The 19,242-nt window shown below is 40.1% G+C and overlaps 4 protein-coding genes across 8 annotated transcripts in view; 2 read left to right on the forward strand and 2 right to left on the reverse strand.

The window, feature by feature from the left end:
* Positions 1–525: 525 nt before the first annotated feature.
* wiza (WIZ zinc finger a) lies at positions 526–9,891 on the reverse strand. Of its 4 annotated transcripts, none has more exons than XM_088418523.1 (8): positions 9,815–9,891; positions 8,854–9,057; positions 7,885–7,913; positions 7,134–7,764; positions 6,748–7,068; positions 5,255–5,469; positions 4,751–5,136; positions 526–3,046 (listed from the first exon to the last, which is right to left on the reverse strand). In XM_088418523.1, exons 2-8 carry the CDS (start codon positions 9,029–9,031, stop codon positions 2,890–2,892), a joined length of 1,917 nt encoding a protein of 638 aa, XP_088274649.1. In that variant the 5' UTR covers positions 9,032–9,057; positions 9,815–9,891; the 3' UTR covers positions 526–2,889. The 4 variants fall into 4 exon arrangements, with proteins under 4 accessions (XP_088274649.1, XP_088274645.1, XP_088274647.1 ...); XM_088418522.1 differs by having other exon boundaries at positions 530–3,046; positions 4,751–4,904; positions 4,965–5,136; positions 7,134–7,913; XM_088418519.1 differs by having other exon boundaries at positions 7,134–7,913.
* Positions 9,892–10,414: 523 nt separating this feature from the next.
* On the forward strand, positions 10,415–14,150 carry prdx2 (peroxiredoxin 2). The gene is made up of 6 exons (XM_088419414.1): positions 10,415–10,560; positions 11,289–11,406; positions 11,484–11,637; positions 12,033–12,155; positions 12,547–12,677; positions 13,790–14,150. Exons 2-6 carry the CDS (start codon positions 11,304–11,306, stop codon positions 13,870–13,872), a joined length of 594 nt encoding a protein of 197 aa, XP_088275540.1. The 5' UTR covers positions 10,415–10,560; positions 11,289–11,303; the 3' UTR covers positions 13,873–14,150.
* Positions 14,151–15,242: 1,092 nt separating this feature from the next.
* junba (JunB proto-oncogene, AP-1 transcription factor subunit a) lies at positions 15,243–17,106 on the reverse strand. Of its 2 annotated transcripts, XM_088419600.1 has the most exons (2): positions 16,694–17,105; positions 15,243–16,450 (listed from the first exon to the last, which is right to left on the reverse strand). In XM_088419600.1, the coding sequence occupies exon 2, from the start codon at positions 16,410–16,412 to the stop codon at positions 15,483–15,485; it is 930 nt and encodes a 309-aa protein (XP_088275726.1). In that variant the 5' UTR covers positions 16,413–16,450; positions 16,694–17,105; the 3' UTR covers positions 15,243–15,482. The 2 variants fall into 2 exon arrangements, with proteins under 2 accessions (XP_088275726.1, XP_088275725.1); XM_088419599.1 differs by having other exon boundaries at positions 15,243–17,106.
* The window catches only part of LOC148421338 (uncharacterized), a 35,290-nt gene continuing 31,954 nt past the window's right edge, over positions 15,907–19,242 (forward strand). Inside the window, exon 1 of the mRNA XM_088419601.1 lies at positions 15,907–17,291. Within this exon, the coding sequence (XP_088275727.1) occupies positions 17,287–17,291 (5 nt within the window). The 5' untranslated portion in view covers positions 15,907–17,286. The remainder of the gene's footprint in view (positions 17,292–19,242) is intronic.

Raw genomic sequence — 19,242 nt, forward strand, 5'->3', positions numbered from 1 at the left:
AAGTAAAGGCCTCTCTCGTCTTTTTCAACTACAGTATATACCCTCTGTGAAGTATTTTTTTTTCCAGTAACAGACCCCCTAAACAATGCAAAGATAAACAAAAAAAAAAAAAGACTTAAAACAGAGTGCTGTAGCATCCGTGTCTGATTTATTTACATTGGAACTAAATTTCTGTGTATTTTTTCAGTAACCCCGTAGGATATCTCCTCTAACTTCTGTTTTTTGGGTTTGTCTGTTAGAGAAATGTGACACTAATGACAAAGCACATCCATATAAAATACACAATTTAGCAATACGGTGCCTCACGTTCCAATTAATTTGCTCTTAATTTGAAAAGAGAACTGTACTGTTCCTGTCACTGCATTAAAACACATTTGTGCTAATATCTAATGAAACCCTGTTAAAATCTCACATACGCACTGAAGTTCCTTCCATTTGAGAACTGCTTCTCTAAAACAATCTGAATAGTTTGATTGTTATTGATTTAATAGCACTAAGAATAAAATGACCGGGATGAAGGAGCACATTCAAAAGCAATCTGGTAGGAAGCAAAGTTGAGAAGACACAGATGGGAGAATTCACAGTAATAGGCAGGGTGGAACTGATATAAAAAAGGTGGAAGAAATGTATGGAGAAATCAGAAATCAATTTGTGGTGACACAGAGCGAACAAAATAAAAACAGTCACATTTATTTCTGTGATTTCTCATGCAGCCTATAGAGCATCCAAAGACGAGTGGGCTCAAGTGGTCTTGACAAAAAGCTGTTGCCTCCTACATGGTTTTATCTTAAATGAATATAGGAGGCGAAATTGATTTTGCTTGTTAAATGAGTACCTGCACTTTTCATTTATGAGAAAATACAGTCGATAGAAGCTGCATTTCCACCTTCCAGTCCACCATAATGTATATATTCGTCATGCATTTACAGCAATCAAGCCAGAATGCAAAATCAATCAACTGTGTCAATAGTTTACATTTATGCAGGCAACATTTAACCCTTTCAAGGAAAGGGCAGCTTCTTCCTTAGGGGTCAGTACAATTCTGGTCCATTTACATCATCTCTTGCTATTCAGATATGTGTTGTGTCAATCAAGGATTGAAGGATAAAGCCCCAGAGGCCGGCATCTGAATAATCGAGGCCCAAGATAACAATGTCAAGACGGAAAGCAAAGATTGAAGAAATCCCTCTAATAGGGTTTGCTCTTAAGTGGTACGCTACGCGACCTGCATACAAAGTCATCAGGTTGTGTGCTTGAAGAGGTTTCAGTAGAGAAAAGGAAAAAGGACAGGTACTGCGCCGAAAGCCTGTCTAAAAAAAATAGCAGAACAAAGACAGTTACGATACATGGATTATTCTGAGGTCATATCACTGTGTGCTTTCACCAGACTGAAAACCGGCAATCAGAACCCCCGAGGTAGCTCATGCGCATTTTAACATTCATGTAAGCATTTTTGTTAGGTGACACTTAACTTAATGTCAAAATGCAATTTAAAAAATGGGTTGAGAGGTTCAGGGTGTTTTTTTCTGAATTTACACAAAAAAAAAAAAAATGTAGTTGAGTTCAAGCAAAGGTGGACTGCAGGGATTTTGTTGTGTTAGTGCTGGGCAAGATGAAAAATATACCACATTGCTACTGATGCCAAGTCACTTTTATCAGGGCGATACAGGCACTCTCACTTTATCTACTTTGGAAATGGGGGGAGCCATGATTTATTTTACTTGATGGAAAATGCATTAAGGAGAAATAATAAATGTGAGTATATAGTAAGCAATTGATTCTAAACCTATCACATCAAATTGATAAGCTCCAAACAACTTGAAATCTACGCTCTCATCACATGAAATTAATCCACCAGATAACACCACTGTATTTGCATTTGTTTTGCTTGTGTGTCTAGATCATAGTCCAGCACTTCTCGAATGGACGCAAGAGTATCCGCGGAGGTACACGAAAACATCAAATAAATCATGACTGGTGTGATACAGAATCATTTCTCAACCGTATTGTTTGCTTGCTTCGGTGTATAATTATTATTTTGATTGAAGAAGGCAATAAAAATCCAACATTCTTTACTCTATATTCTTTCAGAGTTTGTATTCAAAATAAATGCACATTTATTCGTTAAATATACAGTCGATATAAATAAATTGTGGCAGAGTATCAGAGGATCTAAAACAACTGTGAAAACGGCAGAAAAGTCACAGGTATCAAATTTTTCCCAGAGATGTGGCGTGGACAAGGAGTAAACAATGGCTGCCACGCCCCCACCGGCCACCATGTAACTCCGCCCCTTGTATACTCTACTGTATGTAACAAGTGAGTCAGAAATGACAGAATTGGACAGGGTAAGGCAACTGTAAGTTAAGACTAAAAGACGTCAAAGTGTCCATGAATAATATGCATCTTGGTCATAAAAAACGTTCTGATGAATGAAATCCCTAGAAGGAATTTTTAGGTGTAAAAAGAGGCCCAATTTTCTCAGAATTTGGGATTTAATTTACATTAAAAATAGGTTAAAAGGATGAGACGAATGTCATGCACCTGCTGACAACATTAAGGACAAAAAAGTCGGGTTTTTGAAAGTAAACAATGTGAATCCATTATGTATTCTGCTATATTTTAGTAAAACACTTAAAATACAACTTTATCACAGTGAAATTTATGTATAACATCAAGTGTGGGTGTTTACACAAGGATCACACACTTTAAAGTGCAGCTTGTTGGCATGTGAAAGCAAGAATAAAATGCATTTGGTCCTAAATTATGTTGCAATTAAAAAGCACTGCGCCGTAATGAGAGTGACATGAGCTCATAGATTCAATTAAAGACCGCATCAATCCATTCATCTATACACACAAAGACGTTTTAGAAATAGAGTCGTTCAAACTACACAGCCAAAGGATGGATGAGACCCGGAGGAGTCACTGGAGCCGCGGGGGGAGACTCTTGACCTTTGTAGCCCAATGACAGGATGTGTTTTTGCAGGTGTGTGATCCACTGCTCTTGGACAGACAGAGGCCCATGAAAAACTTTCTCACAGAACCTGTAAAGCAAAAAAAATTCATAAGAAAATCTGATCTCAAAAGCAGTGCTTGTCAAATGGGGGAATGCAAAGGCACTCCTTGAAATATATTTAAAAGGTAGCAAACAAAAACAACTTTCAAAATTATTATTAAATGACGTAATAATAGTTACAAAACTTTAAGTTTAGAAATAAATAGTTGAATTTCTTTTCATTATCCTAAAATTCCTCCCACATCGTCAAATGGGTTGAACAGTTTGGGTTGAACCAAACTGCCATTTGCTATAAAGAATCACCTGTTAATTACTTGAAAATATTCAAAATTCAGTTAACGATTTGTTATTTGAGAATAAATTGCTACAAGGATCCTAAAGGACGCATTAAATTAACGGTTTTTATGTGCATAATTTATTTCTTTATAATGAAGTTAATTGTTTTTGTTAGCGTTTTTATTTCATAATAGTTCAAATAAGATCACTATACAGATGGTGTTCCTAAGTACAATAAATATTCCAAACTAAGATTCACTGGGGTGGTACTTCCTTGAAAAAAGTTGAGAACTACTGTTGGAGAGAATGAAAATAACAGTTGCTAATACAGTACCAGTCTTTTGTTGAAACCTTGCAATGAGTGTGTCGCCATCTAGCGGCATCAAAAGAATTGCCTTTACCTTGGGTAAAAAAGCAAACTCTACTTAAGGTTTTGAATCTCAAATTACGATACGGCAAATTTAGAAAGCAAACAAGATTCTTGACATCATATATAAAGCATTTTTTTAAGCATTAAAACATACTGTATAACATTTGAGCTGTCATTATCAACTCTTTTTTAAAACCGTTTTTGTCCTACTGATTATTCCATCAAATAAACGAGCAACCACTGCAATTTTTGTTGTTACTATGCTGGCCACTGGTTAGCATTGGCAAATTTTCTGCGACTAGCATTAGTGAATACTATTTAAGCTCAAAAAAACACTAACTTATTACCATTTAGTTCATGCGTACATAACGGTATATGATCATTAGATATATAATAGTGTACTTACAATAAAAACACACAATGCTTCAACAATATTTCAGAAGTAAACTATACAGCGGTGTTATTAGGTACTATGAGGTCAATAACTTCCTGTTGTTCTTCTTTTTGACGAAAATTCAAACACCTAAGACTGAGTCGCTATAAATTATTTTTAGTGCCGGGTTATACTCTCAGCCCTGGTGCTTTTTTGGGAAGTTCTTTCTTATCTTTTAGGAAGCTACATATGCTAGTACTTTCTTTAATAAAAGCCTGCTAACTACATACTTGGTAAGTGTTTAGAAGTACATTTATAGTATCTGCTTTTTGGCCACTAGGTATGTGTTTTTTATTGCTGGAGTGTGCCTTTTTTTGCAAAGATTTCACATTATTTTTGTCACTTTTTTGCGGTGAAAATTGTACAAACATGTGATAACCCTTTTTTGCGGCAGTCTTTCTCCCTTGCCACCATTGCAAGACTACATATGTCTGCATGAAAGGCCCGTCTAGAAAACGGTAGCGCAAACATGGTTCCGGCGGAGTATGTCGGCAAATATTTTTAGTCAAACTATTTTTAAAGTCGACATACCCTACTTGGACGACTTCCCCCCCGGCCTATACCCATCATAAACAATTTTCTTGACTGGCTGATCAAAATAACATTTTTCATCAAGAGTGGGTAGTGGTCAAGTGTATAGTGTGTGTTCTGACCTGCACTTGAGAGAATAGATTTTTCCAACCAGTTTGACCAAAGGAGTTAACGGGGGTTTGGGCAGCAGAGCCGGGATGCTTCCAGACCGCGACGGTTGCTGCGAGTTGGCGTCTTGATTTTCTTCTCCAGTTGCTGGAATCCGTTTTGGAAGCGCTGACAAACACAGAGGAGGTGTTACGGCCGACAATGTAAATCTTGGTGTGGTTTTCTCACCTCTTGGCGAGCGCACCCCGGCGCCACCATACGCTGCCACAGTGTGTGTGTTCCCTTGTGTTTTTTTGCCAGAAACACCCTGATCATCTTTGACCAATTTATGGCCTGACGCCTTCAAGTTGCTGCTAGGCAACGATTCCGAATCCGACAAAGTGGACAGCGAAACAGTTTTCTGGAATGAAAAGAAAATGAAGACAACTTTTTAATTGAAAGATCTTCAAAACGATTCCAAACATGCTTTGTAATTATTATCAAAGTAGACGTAGAAGAATGAAAAACAAAGAGCGCACCTTCTTAATGTACAGGTCTCCCTCACGATAGCGACGGGTGACAGCGGCCACCTTAACTGGGTCCTTCCGCATCAACTCCCTCAGGTGCTCAATGGGCGAGGTGGCTCCTACTGATTTCCATTCCAGCACACCCAGTTGTCGAAGGTGTGCCCGCGCATGACTAGCTAGTGCCTTGCGATTTTCGAAGCTAAAGCCACAAAGCTCGCAGGATTTGCCTGCAAACAAAATACAAAAGGGACACAAGATAAAGATGTTGACATTCTGTAGCTACAACTTAAAAAAAAGCTAATTTAAGCAACTTGTTTTAAAACATTTGTGTGACAAAATATTCGATTATATACAGTATCAATATTAAATATTTGATTCAGATGGCTAGCTGGGACCTGGGATTTTTACTAGCGCTCCTCATCCACCATTGATGTTAAGGTATGTTAAGAAAAAAAAAAGTGTACTGTTTGAACTGTTAATAAGACGTATTACATTTATGAATTAAAATGATGCCAATTCAAACACTTCCAATATATACAGCCAATACAGTTTTAATGATGGGGGCCAAGTTTGAACCAGGAACAGAAAAAAAAAAAAATTACCATACATACATATATATATATGTATATATAGATATATACATACATATACATACATACATATATACATATAAGTGTTTTACATTAGAGTAGAGATGCTATGATAATCGACAAATAATCAAATACCAACCTAATTGATTAAAGTGGGGGTAATCGATTAATCATTTAGATAACCAAAGAAACTCAAATGCTCAAAATGTCTGCTCCTTGACTGAAATATTTTTTTTTGTCCTCTATGGAAGGTGACTGGTTATCATTGTATTGACTCAAAATAAAATATTCATATACATCTCCTTTTATTTGGTGAAAAATATTTTTTTTTGCTTATTTCAAAATGTTACGGGCCAAACCAGCAGTTTGTCTCTGCATTGTCCATTAGAATAAAATGTCCATTTCTTTAATAAAAGCATGGATATTAAAACATGCCTCTTACAAGTCCAATAATCAATCATTCATTAGTTGCAGCCCAACTTTTGAGGTTGAAAATAACTAAAAACAGATTGTTAATTAATCTATCAATTTGAAATAATGCTCTGATTAAAAAAAAACAACAACAAAAGTAGGCACTTAAAAAGCGTTTTTTGTCAATTCTTCAATTAATTGTTAACACACGAACTCTTTTATTGCCACATTTTTAAAATAAGAGAACCTGACAGCCAGTTAGTTCATTTCCCAAACTTTTTGTTCATTCATTCCCATAAAACAAAACAAAACAAAAAAAGTTAGTAACGTCAATTGAAGTTGATGGTGTTCCTTGGTGGCATTTCCATTGACGTCCTTTTACGTCAATGGCGCTCAAAGTATCAATTATATTAGTTATCTGCAGCCAAGATTTAAATAGTTATAAACCTCTTACTCATCATTCTTAAATAAGACACCCCATAAATGCAGTCGCTGATTTCTTACCCCGGGTCAAATCTCCACTCTTACAGGATGGAGATTTTTCTTTCATGGAGTAATCCAGAGGTGAGGAGGACACGTTGGAGATTGTCTGCTGGCTCTCCGAATTACTTTTCGAACCTTGAGGAGTCCACTGGATTTTCCCGGGTGATAACTTGTCTTCCCCGCGCATCATGACGTCGTTGAGTAGGTCAATGGGTGATGTCTTGATGGACCAGGTGAGACCCAGCTGGCGCAGGTGGGCCCGGGCGTGGCACGACAGCGCTTTGCGAGTCTCGAAAAGCTGACCGCAGTAGTCGCAAAGGATTGTCGGCGGTGCGAGTTCATCTGTGGGGCGTGGGATGGAATTATAATTTTTTTAATGACATAGCAAAATCACTGTGGGGTGTTACCTGCAATGAGAGCCTTTGGAGGTGTTACGGTAGCAGATAGGTTCAGCGGGGGAGGACTTCCATGGCTTGAACCGGCTCCGCTTAGTTGAGACACATCAATCTCCAACGGCTCGGATTTTTTGAGGAGGGGGTCCACCGCCAGACGAAAGCCTTTCTTAGCCTTTGGGGCCCGATTCACCGGGCTCTGAGGAGACTTTGCGGGGCTTGAGAAAGAGGACCTAGATTGCGGCGTGACAGGTGAAAACGACTGGGAAGCCACAGGAGACGTTGGAGCTGAAGAGGGCGCTGCGGCGGAAGTGTTGGTACTGTCCATTTTTGGGGGGTTCGTGGCATCTAACACGCCGCTGCTCACCAAATCTTCCACAGTCTCGATAGCGGAGTCGTCTTTGCCCAGGAGGTCAAGAACCCCGAACTGTCGCAGATGAGACCGCGAGTGGCTCGCCAGGCCTTTCCGATTTTTACATACCTCCCCGCAAAGAACACAAGTGAACTCCTCTGGCGGCTTTGGTCGCTTAGTGGGAGGTGACGCGGGCGGAGGGGACAGTCCTGGTGGACGTTTCGTGGGACTGTTTGTGGAGAAAGGCTCCTGTTGCTTCTTACCGGGGGAGTTGAGCTCCTGTTCCTTCATGAGCTGAGAAAGAAAGTCAACAGGGTTGCCCTTGATGTCAGTGTTAGGGATTCCCATCTTTTGAAGATGGGAGCGAGCGTGACTGGACAGACTTTTTCGTGTCTCAAACCAGCAGCTACAAACCTGGCAAACATGAACCTCATCGTCGGACGCTGCAAAAAAAACAAACAAAAAACAATCAATGCTAATTTCATTTAGCCTGTCTTTGGCCTTCCACTATGTATGTTAGCATTAAGCTAGCAGACTTTTGATAGACAAAATTAAAACATTTCAAGTGAGCATCTTACTGTCTAAATGTAAACTGTGAATGGTGAATTTTACAGGAAACATCTTGTACTGCTGATGTTGAAAAAACAAGAAAAAAACGCATTGAATCGGGAGTCCAGAACGTTCAAATAATCGTCCATCCCGTTTAATAGCAACTAAACTGATCTCATTCATCAATTTTCAAAAGTAAAACGTTATCAATTTGACTATAACTAATTACGTTTCATGTACAACTAATATTTGTAATAACACATTTTGCCACTTGCTATCAACCGAAAATGATGTGTTCAAGGCTCAGGTAACGACCAATCAAATCTCAGTTAGTGAATGTCAAACGACCAACAGGTGAGTCGTGAACGTTTGTTATTCGAGCCTTGAGGACAAGTGACGTCGTTTCAGCAAGTGGGAAAATGTGTCCATAAAAATATTAATTGTATAGAAAAACAAGTTTTCAAATTAATCACTGACAAAATGTTGTCTGACTGATGTGCGTCATATTTCTCAACAAGTATCAATAAACTGACGCAACTTCTTTCAGTTTTATGTCAATGGTTTTGTTGTGCTTCAATCTCAGATGTCTTTTCATCTACTAAATCAACTGCTGTAATGCAGTTTATCCTTGAAATTGCACTAAATATGTGGAGGCGTGGAAAGCATTGCCTTTACATTTCCAAACATTTCTGACTAATATATTAAAAAAAAAACAGGTATGAAAATAAGTGACTAACTTTTTCTAATCTAGAAAGAATCCATAGAGCATGATCAAATCCACCACACAAATTGAAATTTATTATTATGTGGTCAGTCAGAAAAGGACAAACGTACCTAATCTGACCGGGGCATCCGTTTCAAGAGGTGCCCATATAGGCTTTGTTGTTGTTGGGCAGGAAGAAAAAGTTCTTCCCTCCTGTAGTCTTAAAGCTGAAGAAAGTGTGTCAGGAAGCAAAGCTGCTGATGTCCGGGCTGGGGATTCTTGTTGATCCGTGTCTTTTGGGGTCGCCATGATTCTAGAATGTTTGAATCAGCTGACTGTCAAACCAAGCAGAGAATGGACATTATATAAAGATTGAATTAAATATCGCAACTGACGCAGCATGTTAGAAAACAAACATTCTGTAATGATCTGTACATTTGCTTCAATTTTCAACCCCATTTGCTTGCAACCAGGACCAGATCTGCAGTTGATCATTTCCCCCAAGGTCTCTGTGATCTCATCTCAATGTTTCTTTGTCTAGTCCTTTTTTTTGTCGTTATATTTTTATCTTAAGTTTTTCCCTGTTCGATATGGGAGTTTTAGAACAGCGGATGTTGTTGATCATTGTGAAAAGCCATCCCCAGGTTACACGTCGGACAAATTAGTAAATATATATGAGGAAACTGATAAAAACAAAAAACAAACTACAATATCATTTGAAAAGAACAAAAACAATAGGCTCACTTTGTCGTTATATTTTTATCTTAGGTTTTTCCCTGTTCGATATGGGAGTTTTAGAACAGCGGATGTTGTTGATCATTGTGAAAAAGCCATCCCCAGGTCACATGTCGGACAAATTAGCAAATATATATTGGGAGAAACTGGTAATTAAAAAAAACATAATTACAAAAGAACAAAAACAATAGGCTTACCACAGCGATCTACCTTTTGTTTTGCAACGCATGCATGCTAACGTCACATGAAATTGTGTCATAAAAACAGTTGGGAAGAAATCAAACAGAAGTATTGTAACGAGCGCCTACCGGATGAACACAAACGAATTAATCGCTAGTTGAAAACAAATTAATTTACCTTTGAGCCATAAATGACTAACCCCACAGTCAACATCAAAAGCCTTAGATTAGCTAACCGGAACTAGCCACCATGGCCTATGTCTATGCCTTCAAAGTAAGAGTTGGTGGTTACACCCTTCAACTGTTTGCTTCAAACTTCATCGACTTGAGAGGCTTCTATTATTGGTCAATGATTGATTGATTATTGATTTTTCACTGCTTATAGCATTTTGGGGAGATTCTAAAGGACATCCATCGTTAAAATAGATTACTTGATAATGATACTATTACAAAAACAGACTGGGTATGGTCATTCTGAAATAATGGGATACTTCTAAATTCCAATATGGTGATTATTTAACATTGAAATAAAAAATTTTAAGTTGTCAACTGCCACCGTGCAACATCCGAAGCCAAGCTTTATTGAGTCGTTCCATTCCTGTAGGTAAACCTTGGATAAATTCTGGAAAATAAACTTTCTGGAGAAAACATGAAAATTAATTATAGCCAAACACATGTTTCTCCTTTTTTAACAGCTTGCACATGACTTTGCTTTGACACAAGTTAAACTACGCCTCTGAGCGCAACGTCAACACTTTACTCATCAGACAGGAGGAATTTTTTTGTGAAATTTAGTCACTTCCGGACTCCACTATTGCACCACCTATTTATTCTGCGCAGCCTCAGTCGATCGTCTGAACCCTCCATTGATTATCGTGCAGCGTTTTTACGTCGCCGATAACTTCGCTTCAACCCAACAGAGAGGTAGGAACTTGATATTTACCCAACTTTACTTTTGCAAGCTGCCACCGTGCAGCTCCTCCGTGACTAAAAGAAGCTTATGTTTGTTTCAGAAGCAATAAAAGCTCAAATGTGGTTGAGTGGCGATAGATAGCTAACGTGGAGCGAGGCAGGCAGTACTAGTCTCTTGGTGCTATTTTGAATGAGGGGGCCTAACGAGACTTTCTTTGTTCCTACCACTGCTCGCATGAGCTCCACTTTGTTGCTGCTAACTGTATTCAGCAAAAATGGTTCTCGTCCTGCATAAGAATAATTAGCTTACGTAATATATTGTTTTTGAAACAATTTGTCACAGTGAAAACATTTAAGTCAAACGGAATGTTTTTTCGCTCTGCCTTTGCAGTTAATATGGTATTTGTGACCTTTGTTTTTTGTGAAAAATTTGATTTTAGTCAAATCTTACTCTTTTTTTTTTTTTTTTTTTTTAAAGACATTTGCAACATTCAAAAGCCACTTTCTTGGGACACCCCCGCCCCCCAGCCCTCAAGGTTGTCAAGGTTATGCAAGTTTGCTAATAGGCTTTTGTTGCCTGCTGGTTGAACATGACTTGCATGTGATTCCATGGTTTAGGTCACTGAACATAAAAGCGGTGCACTGATCCTTCGCTGGTAGTCATAAATCACTTTGTGTTTGACTTTGGCATATTCCAACTTTTTTTTTTTTTTTTTTTTTTTTTTGGTTTTGTTTTGCAGTCTTTTGGTCCCAAGATGTCCTCTGGAAAAGCTAACATCGGCAAGCCCGCCCCAGCCTTTAAAGCCACAGCTGTTGTGGATGGACAATTTAAGGATGTTCAACTGTCTGACTTCAAAGGTGCTATCTCGTTGTGCTCCAGAGATCATATTTTGTTATATATATCTATTTTTTTTTAACACATTTGTGACCTGCAGGAAAGTATGTGGTGTTGTTCTTCTACCCTCTGGATTTCACATTTGTCTGCCCCACCGAGATTGTGGCATTCAGCGACCGCGCCGAAGAATTCCGCAAAATTGGCTGCGAGGTGCTCGGCTGCTCCGTAGACTCTCACTTCAGTCACTTGGCCTGGTGAGGAATCATTCAGATGATTTTTGTGGCACACTTTCATGCTGCAGAATATAATTTATGCAGGATGCCGTACATAAGCATTGGGCTTTAGTCTACGGTATAACGTTATGTTGGTTTGAGGAAGCCCCGCCCCACCGAGTTAGTTTATCTACCGTCACGCTGCTTCTCTGCATGCAAAAGATAAGTTCCTGGTTAAGCCATGAGTCTTTTACCCCCCCCCCCCCCCCAAGAAGTTTCTCGAAGGTGTGGTGTTTGGGGTTCATGACTCAATTGCACGTTTTGATAGATTTAGTTTGGGATCCAGTGTTAATCTTTTTGCAGTTTTACAGAGGTTTCTTAAGGAGCAAATCCAGTTTGTGCAGTTTTTCGAAACATTCTACCTACCCCTTCTCCAGGATCAACACACCAAGGAAGCAGGGAGGCTTGGGAAACATGAAAATTCCCCTAGTGGCAGACCTCACAAAGAGCATTTCCAGAGACTACGGCGTGCTGAAGGAGGATGATGGAATTTCTTACAGGTGATAAAACTTTGGAGATTGTGTTACAGTGTCACTGATTGAGGAGCTCCACTCTGGAGGAACCAACTGTTCTTTGTTAAAAGTCACTTCAGGTTAATTGTGTCACTGTGTCATTTTTACACAAACTAAGAATTGGTATTAGAGGGTCAAAGACTGTCAAAAAATAAACAATGCTAATTTCTCTTTTTTTTTTTTAAATGAGCAAAAAGTGCAAATCTGGGGGCAACAAAGTATCGCAGCAGGCATTCTCAAAATGTATAAAAGCTACACTGTATTTAAGTGGTTATTTCTAACGCTGACCTTCAAATGCAGCCTCTGACTCAGACTGTAAATCAGCAATGACTTTGTAATTTTGGGAGAAAGAACTAAACTATATCTTGTGTTCTGTCAGAGGTCTGTTTGTGATTGACGACAAGGGCGTTTTGAGGCAGATCACCATTAATGACTTGCCAGTGGGGCGCTCTGTGGATGAGACCCTGCGCCTGGTCCAGGCCTTCCAGCACACTGACAAATACGGTGAAGGTAGGCCAGAGTTTCTAATGTGTGTGTTTGTTTTTTTTTAAAACTAGTGATTGGCCAAAATAGGGCCCAGAAATGGCGGGTGTAAAAATATGTTAGGTATTAAACTAATGATTATCGTTCTAAGCACTTGAGAAAATTTACCTCGAATTGAATATACTCAATTACCTTAGTTCAGTAGTCCAAAAGTAACCTAGTACTTTACTACCTAAAGTAATTGTTTTCATTATTATTCTCAGTAACTGATTATTTGTACTTGATTCATTTTCTACCATCCACGTTTAGACCCTCTTTTAGCCAAGCATTTGAAACAAAAGTACATGCGATTGAATGTCAAATCAATTACCTCAATTCTATAGTACTTCCAAGTAATTCTTAGTTCTGTAATACCTAAATGATTACTTTAGTACTTGACTACATAAAATAAGCAATTACTTGTGTACTTCATTCAGTACCAGCCATTTTAGAACATAAGTTATCCAGAACTGGAAAAAAAAAGGTCTGAGTGAGATAATATTCACTTTTCATCCAGATTACTTGGCAACAGCGCTCTGTCTTTAGCATTGGGTTCCAATCTGTATTCAGTACCAGTAAAAATACTGGTCTCAAACTCATTAAGAGATCGAGAAATTCAAGCTAATCACTCCTTGAAAATACACAGTTGTGACTCAAAAGCAATTTCAGGTCATAGTGTCATCCACGTCGTAAAGGTAAAAATACCAAGACGCGCAAAGCTGTTGTCTGGGTAAAAGGTGTTGACTGACTGAAGAATCTAAATGATGCAACACTTTTTTTTTTTTTTTAAATTGACAATTCTATCTGTACTTCTCTATAATGTAAATGTTCAATTCGGGAAATATATAAATAATAAACACTGAATTAGGGTGTCTCCAACTCTTGACTGATATTCAAAGGGCTTTATGGTCTTATGGCGTTATCACTAACATGACCACTCGCCATTATTGCATTTTTCTCCTAATTGTGGCTATGGCTTGCGATGTACATCACTTTTTGAACTGTTAACCCCGCCGGGTGTTGACATTTGTACTTTGTGCATTTTTACTGCTGTGTGTCAATAAATGATATGTGAAGAAGCACTTTGTCCTCTCTCACAGTGTGTCCTGCGGGCTGGAAACCAGGCGGCGACACAATCATCCCCGACGTCGAGAAGAGTAAAGAGTTCTTTTCCAAGCAGTAAATGTAAAGAAAATCTTGGCGTTCACTCAACGCCAGCACTTGCCCTCGGATGAAATGCGCTTCTGTAAAACAGTCATTAGTGGCTTCCCAGTTTTTTTCCAAAGCCTGACCTATTCCCAGTTAGATCCTTATCTTTGTACGTTCGGTGTAAAACTGGTGGGACGATTATGTCCGAGTCTCAAACACTGAAAATTGAATTTCCTTGTTTTTCAGAAAAAGAGCGCATTTTCCTGACTGTTTCCTAAAAACGTTGCCTTTGAATAAAAGTGGAAGAATGAATTGTATTTGTCTTTTGTGGTTCCGACCTGTCATACCGCTTGCTACCTCTAAGAGGTGCTATTAGCTTGTAGTATGTATTTCTGGCGTTTACCTACGTTGAAGTTAGGGACGTTTTACATGAGAGAAATCCGGTAAAACGAATAAGGGCCGTCACTCGGATAGATTTGATCTGTTTTTAAGAATTAATTCAACTATTTAGATGTTTTTTGCATTAAAGTGGAATTCTATTTTTCAATGTTTTTTTTTAAGTACCAATAACCAGAACAACAATAAATGAATGTTTTCCTGTTGAGCACTGACTTCTCACGGCACAACACTGACCGGTCCCACCTGAGCAGCCTGTTTGCTGTGGTTTCATGTCAAGTTTTGACACGCACAATGCAAAATGAATAGGCCTGTAAATGATTTACTCAGGACTTCATAGATGAAACTAAAAAAAAAAAAATATCTACTTATCAATCACATTTTGACCCGCACATTGAGTACGTTACACTCAACTGTGTACCTCATCGCAAGGTTTCTTGCTACTTGTTTTTACTTGACAGGTTGACACTGGATGTCTTTTGAGCATCGAGTGTATCAAATGACCAGTTTTCCACCAGCTCAAACAAGATCAACATCTAAAATACGGCCTTTGACTGTGGCCTCGCAATAGTAATCTGCACCACTTCTTGTAAATTCCCAACCAAAACTGCTTGTTTGTCTGGAACATTTGCTTAAACGACTCCCTTGTTCTCACAGCTTGTTTGAGGAAACAGCAGAACTGGGGAACTCCCATAGCTCATGCGACAAACCATCTCGCACTCGCACCACCATATTTGCGGTGCCGCGGCCTCTGACCAGCACCGTAGGAGGGAGTTCCCGGAAACCTATCAGTGTGTGACGTTTGTGAGAAAAGTTTCCCATATAAGGGGTGTTAGTACGTCAATAGAAAAACAATCCGATCTGGGGCGTTGAAGGTCAGGAAACTGAAATGCTGACAGGGCAGATGATTCTGACAACAGCCCGTCAGTGTTCTCGAGAAATACCTCAATAATTCCAAGGAGGTGACATTTCGAAAATGCCGAGAACGCCGCGAAGAAAACTGACACATTTCTCAATTGCAACATTGCTTTTACTTAAATATACTGTACAAAAAAAATGTCAGGTTCAACCTGATAACAGAAATAAGTTACATAAGAATTCATCACAATGTACAAATGTAAACAGGACAAGTTATGTTCCAAAATGCCCAAAGTGTGTTCGTTTTCACTGACGGTTTCAACCGGCAACAATCCAGTCAGTGCAGTTCCAGTCCAGTGTTTTCAAAGTGCGTTTCAAAGTTCTGCTTCCTCAGTAGGACTTGACTTTGGGAGACAACATGAGCTGACAGCCGCTGCTCACATGCGTCATGACTTTCTGTTTGAGTTGGGCCACCTGCTCCCGTAGAAGAGACGCCGTGTTGGACAGCCCCGCGTTGTCTGTTTTCAAAACTTTGACTCGGTCCTCCAAGCGGGCGATGCGCTCCAGCTTGCGCCGCCGACACTTGGACGCCGCCAGCCGGTTCCGGAGCCTCTTGCGCTCCGCCTTGATTCGCTCCTGGTTCTCCAGGTCGATGGGGGACATGGGCGGCGAGCTGTTGTCGCTGCTCTGCATGTCCGGGACGGTCTGAGGCTCCTCCTTGAGACCGCCGAAGCGCGGTGCGTGCAGCCCGGTGCCGGCCAGCGAGTGCTGGAAGGAGTGGGGGGCGTGCGTCGCTCCCTGGGGGTGATGCGCCTGCGGGTGAGGGTGGGAGTGGTGGTGGTGGTGGTGGTAGGGGTGATGCGGCAGGTAACTGATGGTGGCGGACGGGTAGCTGACAGCCGACGACAGGCCCGAGTTGGTGGAGCAGCTGCTCAAGTTCGTGTACTCGAGCGGCTCCGGCTGCATGGGTGACCCGAACACCGCAGCGGGCGCCGAGCAGGCGACGCCCCCGGTTCCGATGGACACGTTAGGCGGTGCCATCTGGTTCATCTTGTGCAAGTCGTCCAGCGCCTTGACGAAACCTTCAGCGAAGCCTTCCTGCTCCTCCGTGATCCCGCGGTTGTACAGGTACTGACTCGGCGTCGGCGTGGTAGTGATGAGCCCGTTGCTGTTCTGGATGATGAGTCGCTCTAAATCCGGGGAGGCGAGCTTGAGGGAGCCCGAGTCCGCCGCGGCCGTCGAATACAACTCGGAGTCGGCGCGCAGGTGGTGAGACTTGAAGTTGGAGCTCCGGTAAGGATCAGAAAAGTTCAAGTTCATGTTCTGCTTTAGTAACTTGTAGTCTGGCAAGGCTGCGCCTGAATGGCCATAAGCAGAGAGAAACGAGTCGTCATAAAAAGGCTGTTCCATTATTGTGGACATATTCGCTTTAAAATCAGACAGGCAAAATAAGCTACAAGAGTTCGTGAAGGTGTCCCAACTCAATCTCCAGCAAGTCCTGACGTATTATTATTTTGAAGAGCACTATTTAAAAAAAAAAAAAAAAAACAGCAAAACTTCCAAAATAGAGGAACTACTATACCAAGTCGTCGATTTTGTACCTTTAGTTGGAATCAAAGCGCAGTCCAGTGACTAATTCAGATGTTTTCATTCCACTCGTGTGTTGGCGAGTCTTTAATTTTGAAAACCTGTCTGACTGCCTCTATTGTTTCCTCTAATATGAGAGGCTGCCGACCAGTTTCACTCTATTTATGCGCTCGGGACGCCGCATCTCAACAGCTTGAAGCGACACCGGATCCGAGCCCCTGATTGGTCTCCGTCTCCTTGTGGCCGCGCCCCCAGGATGTCAGACTCGCGTACTGACGCACGTTTCCAGTAACCTGACTGTAAACACGGCGTGGCCCTTTTGCCCGGAGGAAAAGTCCACAAAGTAAATACGAAACGCGACGAGAGCGTTTTCACGATCGACGAGCCCCACGGGTCCAATTCAGCCCAGTAGACGAGACTTCATGCAGGTCCGCGCTCACACTTTGCTTCATAGCCAATCAATACGCATACGCTGAGTCATGGCTCCAAACTGATATCGGTTAGTCCATATTTGGATATCCTGGCGCTCCGGTTCCTCCCTGACACAAGCGGGAAGCCACGCCCCTACTGGGGCGCTTCCAGCTCCTTCAAGCCTCAGGCACAACACATGAGGTGAGGAGAGGGTGTGACTGCTTCAAAAATGCATGAAGCATTGTGGCACCATGGTGACAAAAGACAAATGTTTTGACACTATCACGCATTACACCGGTTTCAAAATTACCATCCGGGACGGTTGTTTGTAAAATCACATTTATTCGAGCGCCATCAATCATTTTTCTCGACCATTTAGCCATTTGTTCCCCTATAAAGGTATTTTTTAGTTACTGCTTTTTATATTAGCTTGACTTCATAGATCTTTATATTAGCCCAGAAAAATGACTATCAAGAGTACTAATGTAATCGATTACCACTAGTCTAACACGGTACGGTATTGTGATTAGGGTTTAGGCACTTTGATGCACTTGGTTATTTTTTTTCTGTTTTAGACTAAGCCGTAACCCTGTATAAACAGTGTAAAAAATAATAAACAGTTGATTTATATCGTTTTATTCCCCTTTCGTTAATGTTAAAAAGGATACAGGTTTAGGTATACTTATGCAATTTTTATAGATAATTATCTTATTTATAGTCAGTGCGTCGAGTGGGGGGGGGTGTGAAAAGTTTTCTCTTTTCTGGGGGGGGGCTTTGCAAAATATAATTGATAAGCACTGCTTTAGTACATGATATTTACAGTCAAATTATTTTATTACATGAGGTACTAAAATAATAAAGCATTGATTAGTACTTAATTGCCTAAAGTAATCAATTACCTAATTCATTTCGGACCCCTTTAGACTTTCCTTTTGACAAGCACTTGAAAAAAAAGAAAATAAATTATTTAAAAAATAAATAAATTAATAAATCATTACCTGTTACAGAATGTCTGAATCATTAAAAAATGTATAAATATGTCTTTGGTATTGAATAAATTCATGTATTGCACCTGTGTCTCCGTCATTGTGTTTTAAAAACAAATGTAAATAAATCTCTCTGGTATGTTGAAGAAAGTTGGAGTCACATCATCTGCTCAATGATGACTTGTGAATCATATCCAAGTGGGCCTTGCACCTGTGGATGTGTCCCAGCACGTGTCCACATTTTGGCTCACCTTCCCGTGTTCTGTCATGTTCCTTCATATGACACAACATCATTTGTTCCAACCGATTTTTGACGGCAGCAAAGTGTATGAACAGGTTGCTAGATAGTTTTCAATTGGGTGGTCAAAGGACAACGGCTTAGTGAGGGCGTGGATTATAAAATGATCGTTCATTGGCAATGATGATTTTTTTTACAGTGTTTTTTTTTTTTTTAATTTCTTATTGCTCCAGATGCTCCAAACAGCTGACCTCACCTCTGTACGGATGTACGGGAAGCACAACTCAGACACCTCATACATCCGATTTTGTCGCTGCTGTAGAGTGCCGCCGTGATTCACGCTGACACCTACAAGCGCACGGAACAAAGGGGGAAAATGAGAAAACTACAGAAAAGCGTGTATGCGTGAACTTCCTCTTCGTCAGCGGCTGTTCGGCAACATCTGTGATTCAAAGTATATTCTGTACGAGGCCGAGTGTCGCTTTGAGCAATCGCCAATGAAAATTACCGATTTGAACAGTTACAGTGAAATAATAACAAGTAAAATAACGATAAAAGTTTCATTTTAAAGAAAAACGTGTAATGCACACCAGTTATCATGTTGGACGTTTTCAATCTACAATAATACATTTACAATACTGCTATGTGAAGTTAAATTAAGTCGTTTTTTTTTTTAATTGTTTAGACTTTTTGTGTTGGATACCTTGGACAAAAATATACATGCATAAATCATACACAAAAAAAATAAAAAACAGTTCAAAATAACCCAAATCTAGGTCAAAATGGACCAGCCCAATAAAAAAGGGTCGAATTGTTCCAACATTCTGGGTCGTTATATCGAAATCAACCAAATTCTTGAGCTATTCTTGTTCCCAACCAACAACCCGGAAAGCTGGATCAAATTGACCCACAATTAGCTCCGTCCTTT

This window comes from Hippichthys cyanospilos, chromosome 7 (assembly GCF_059441005.1).
Source record: "Hippichthys cyanospilos isolate Australia breed blue-spotted pipefish chromosome 7, RoL_Hcya_1.0, whole genome shotgun sequence".
NCBI classification, from domain to species: domain Eukaryota; kingdom Metazoa; phylum Chordata; class Actinopteri; order Syngnathiformes; family Syngnathidae; genus Hippichthys; species Hippichthys cyanospilos.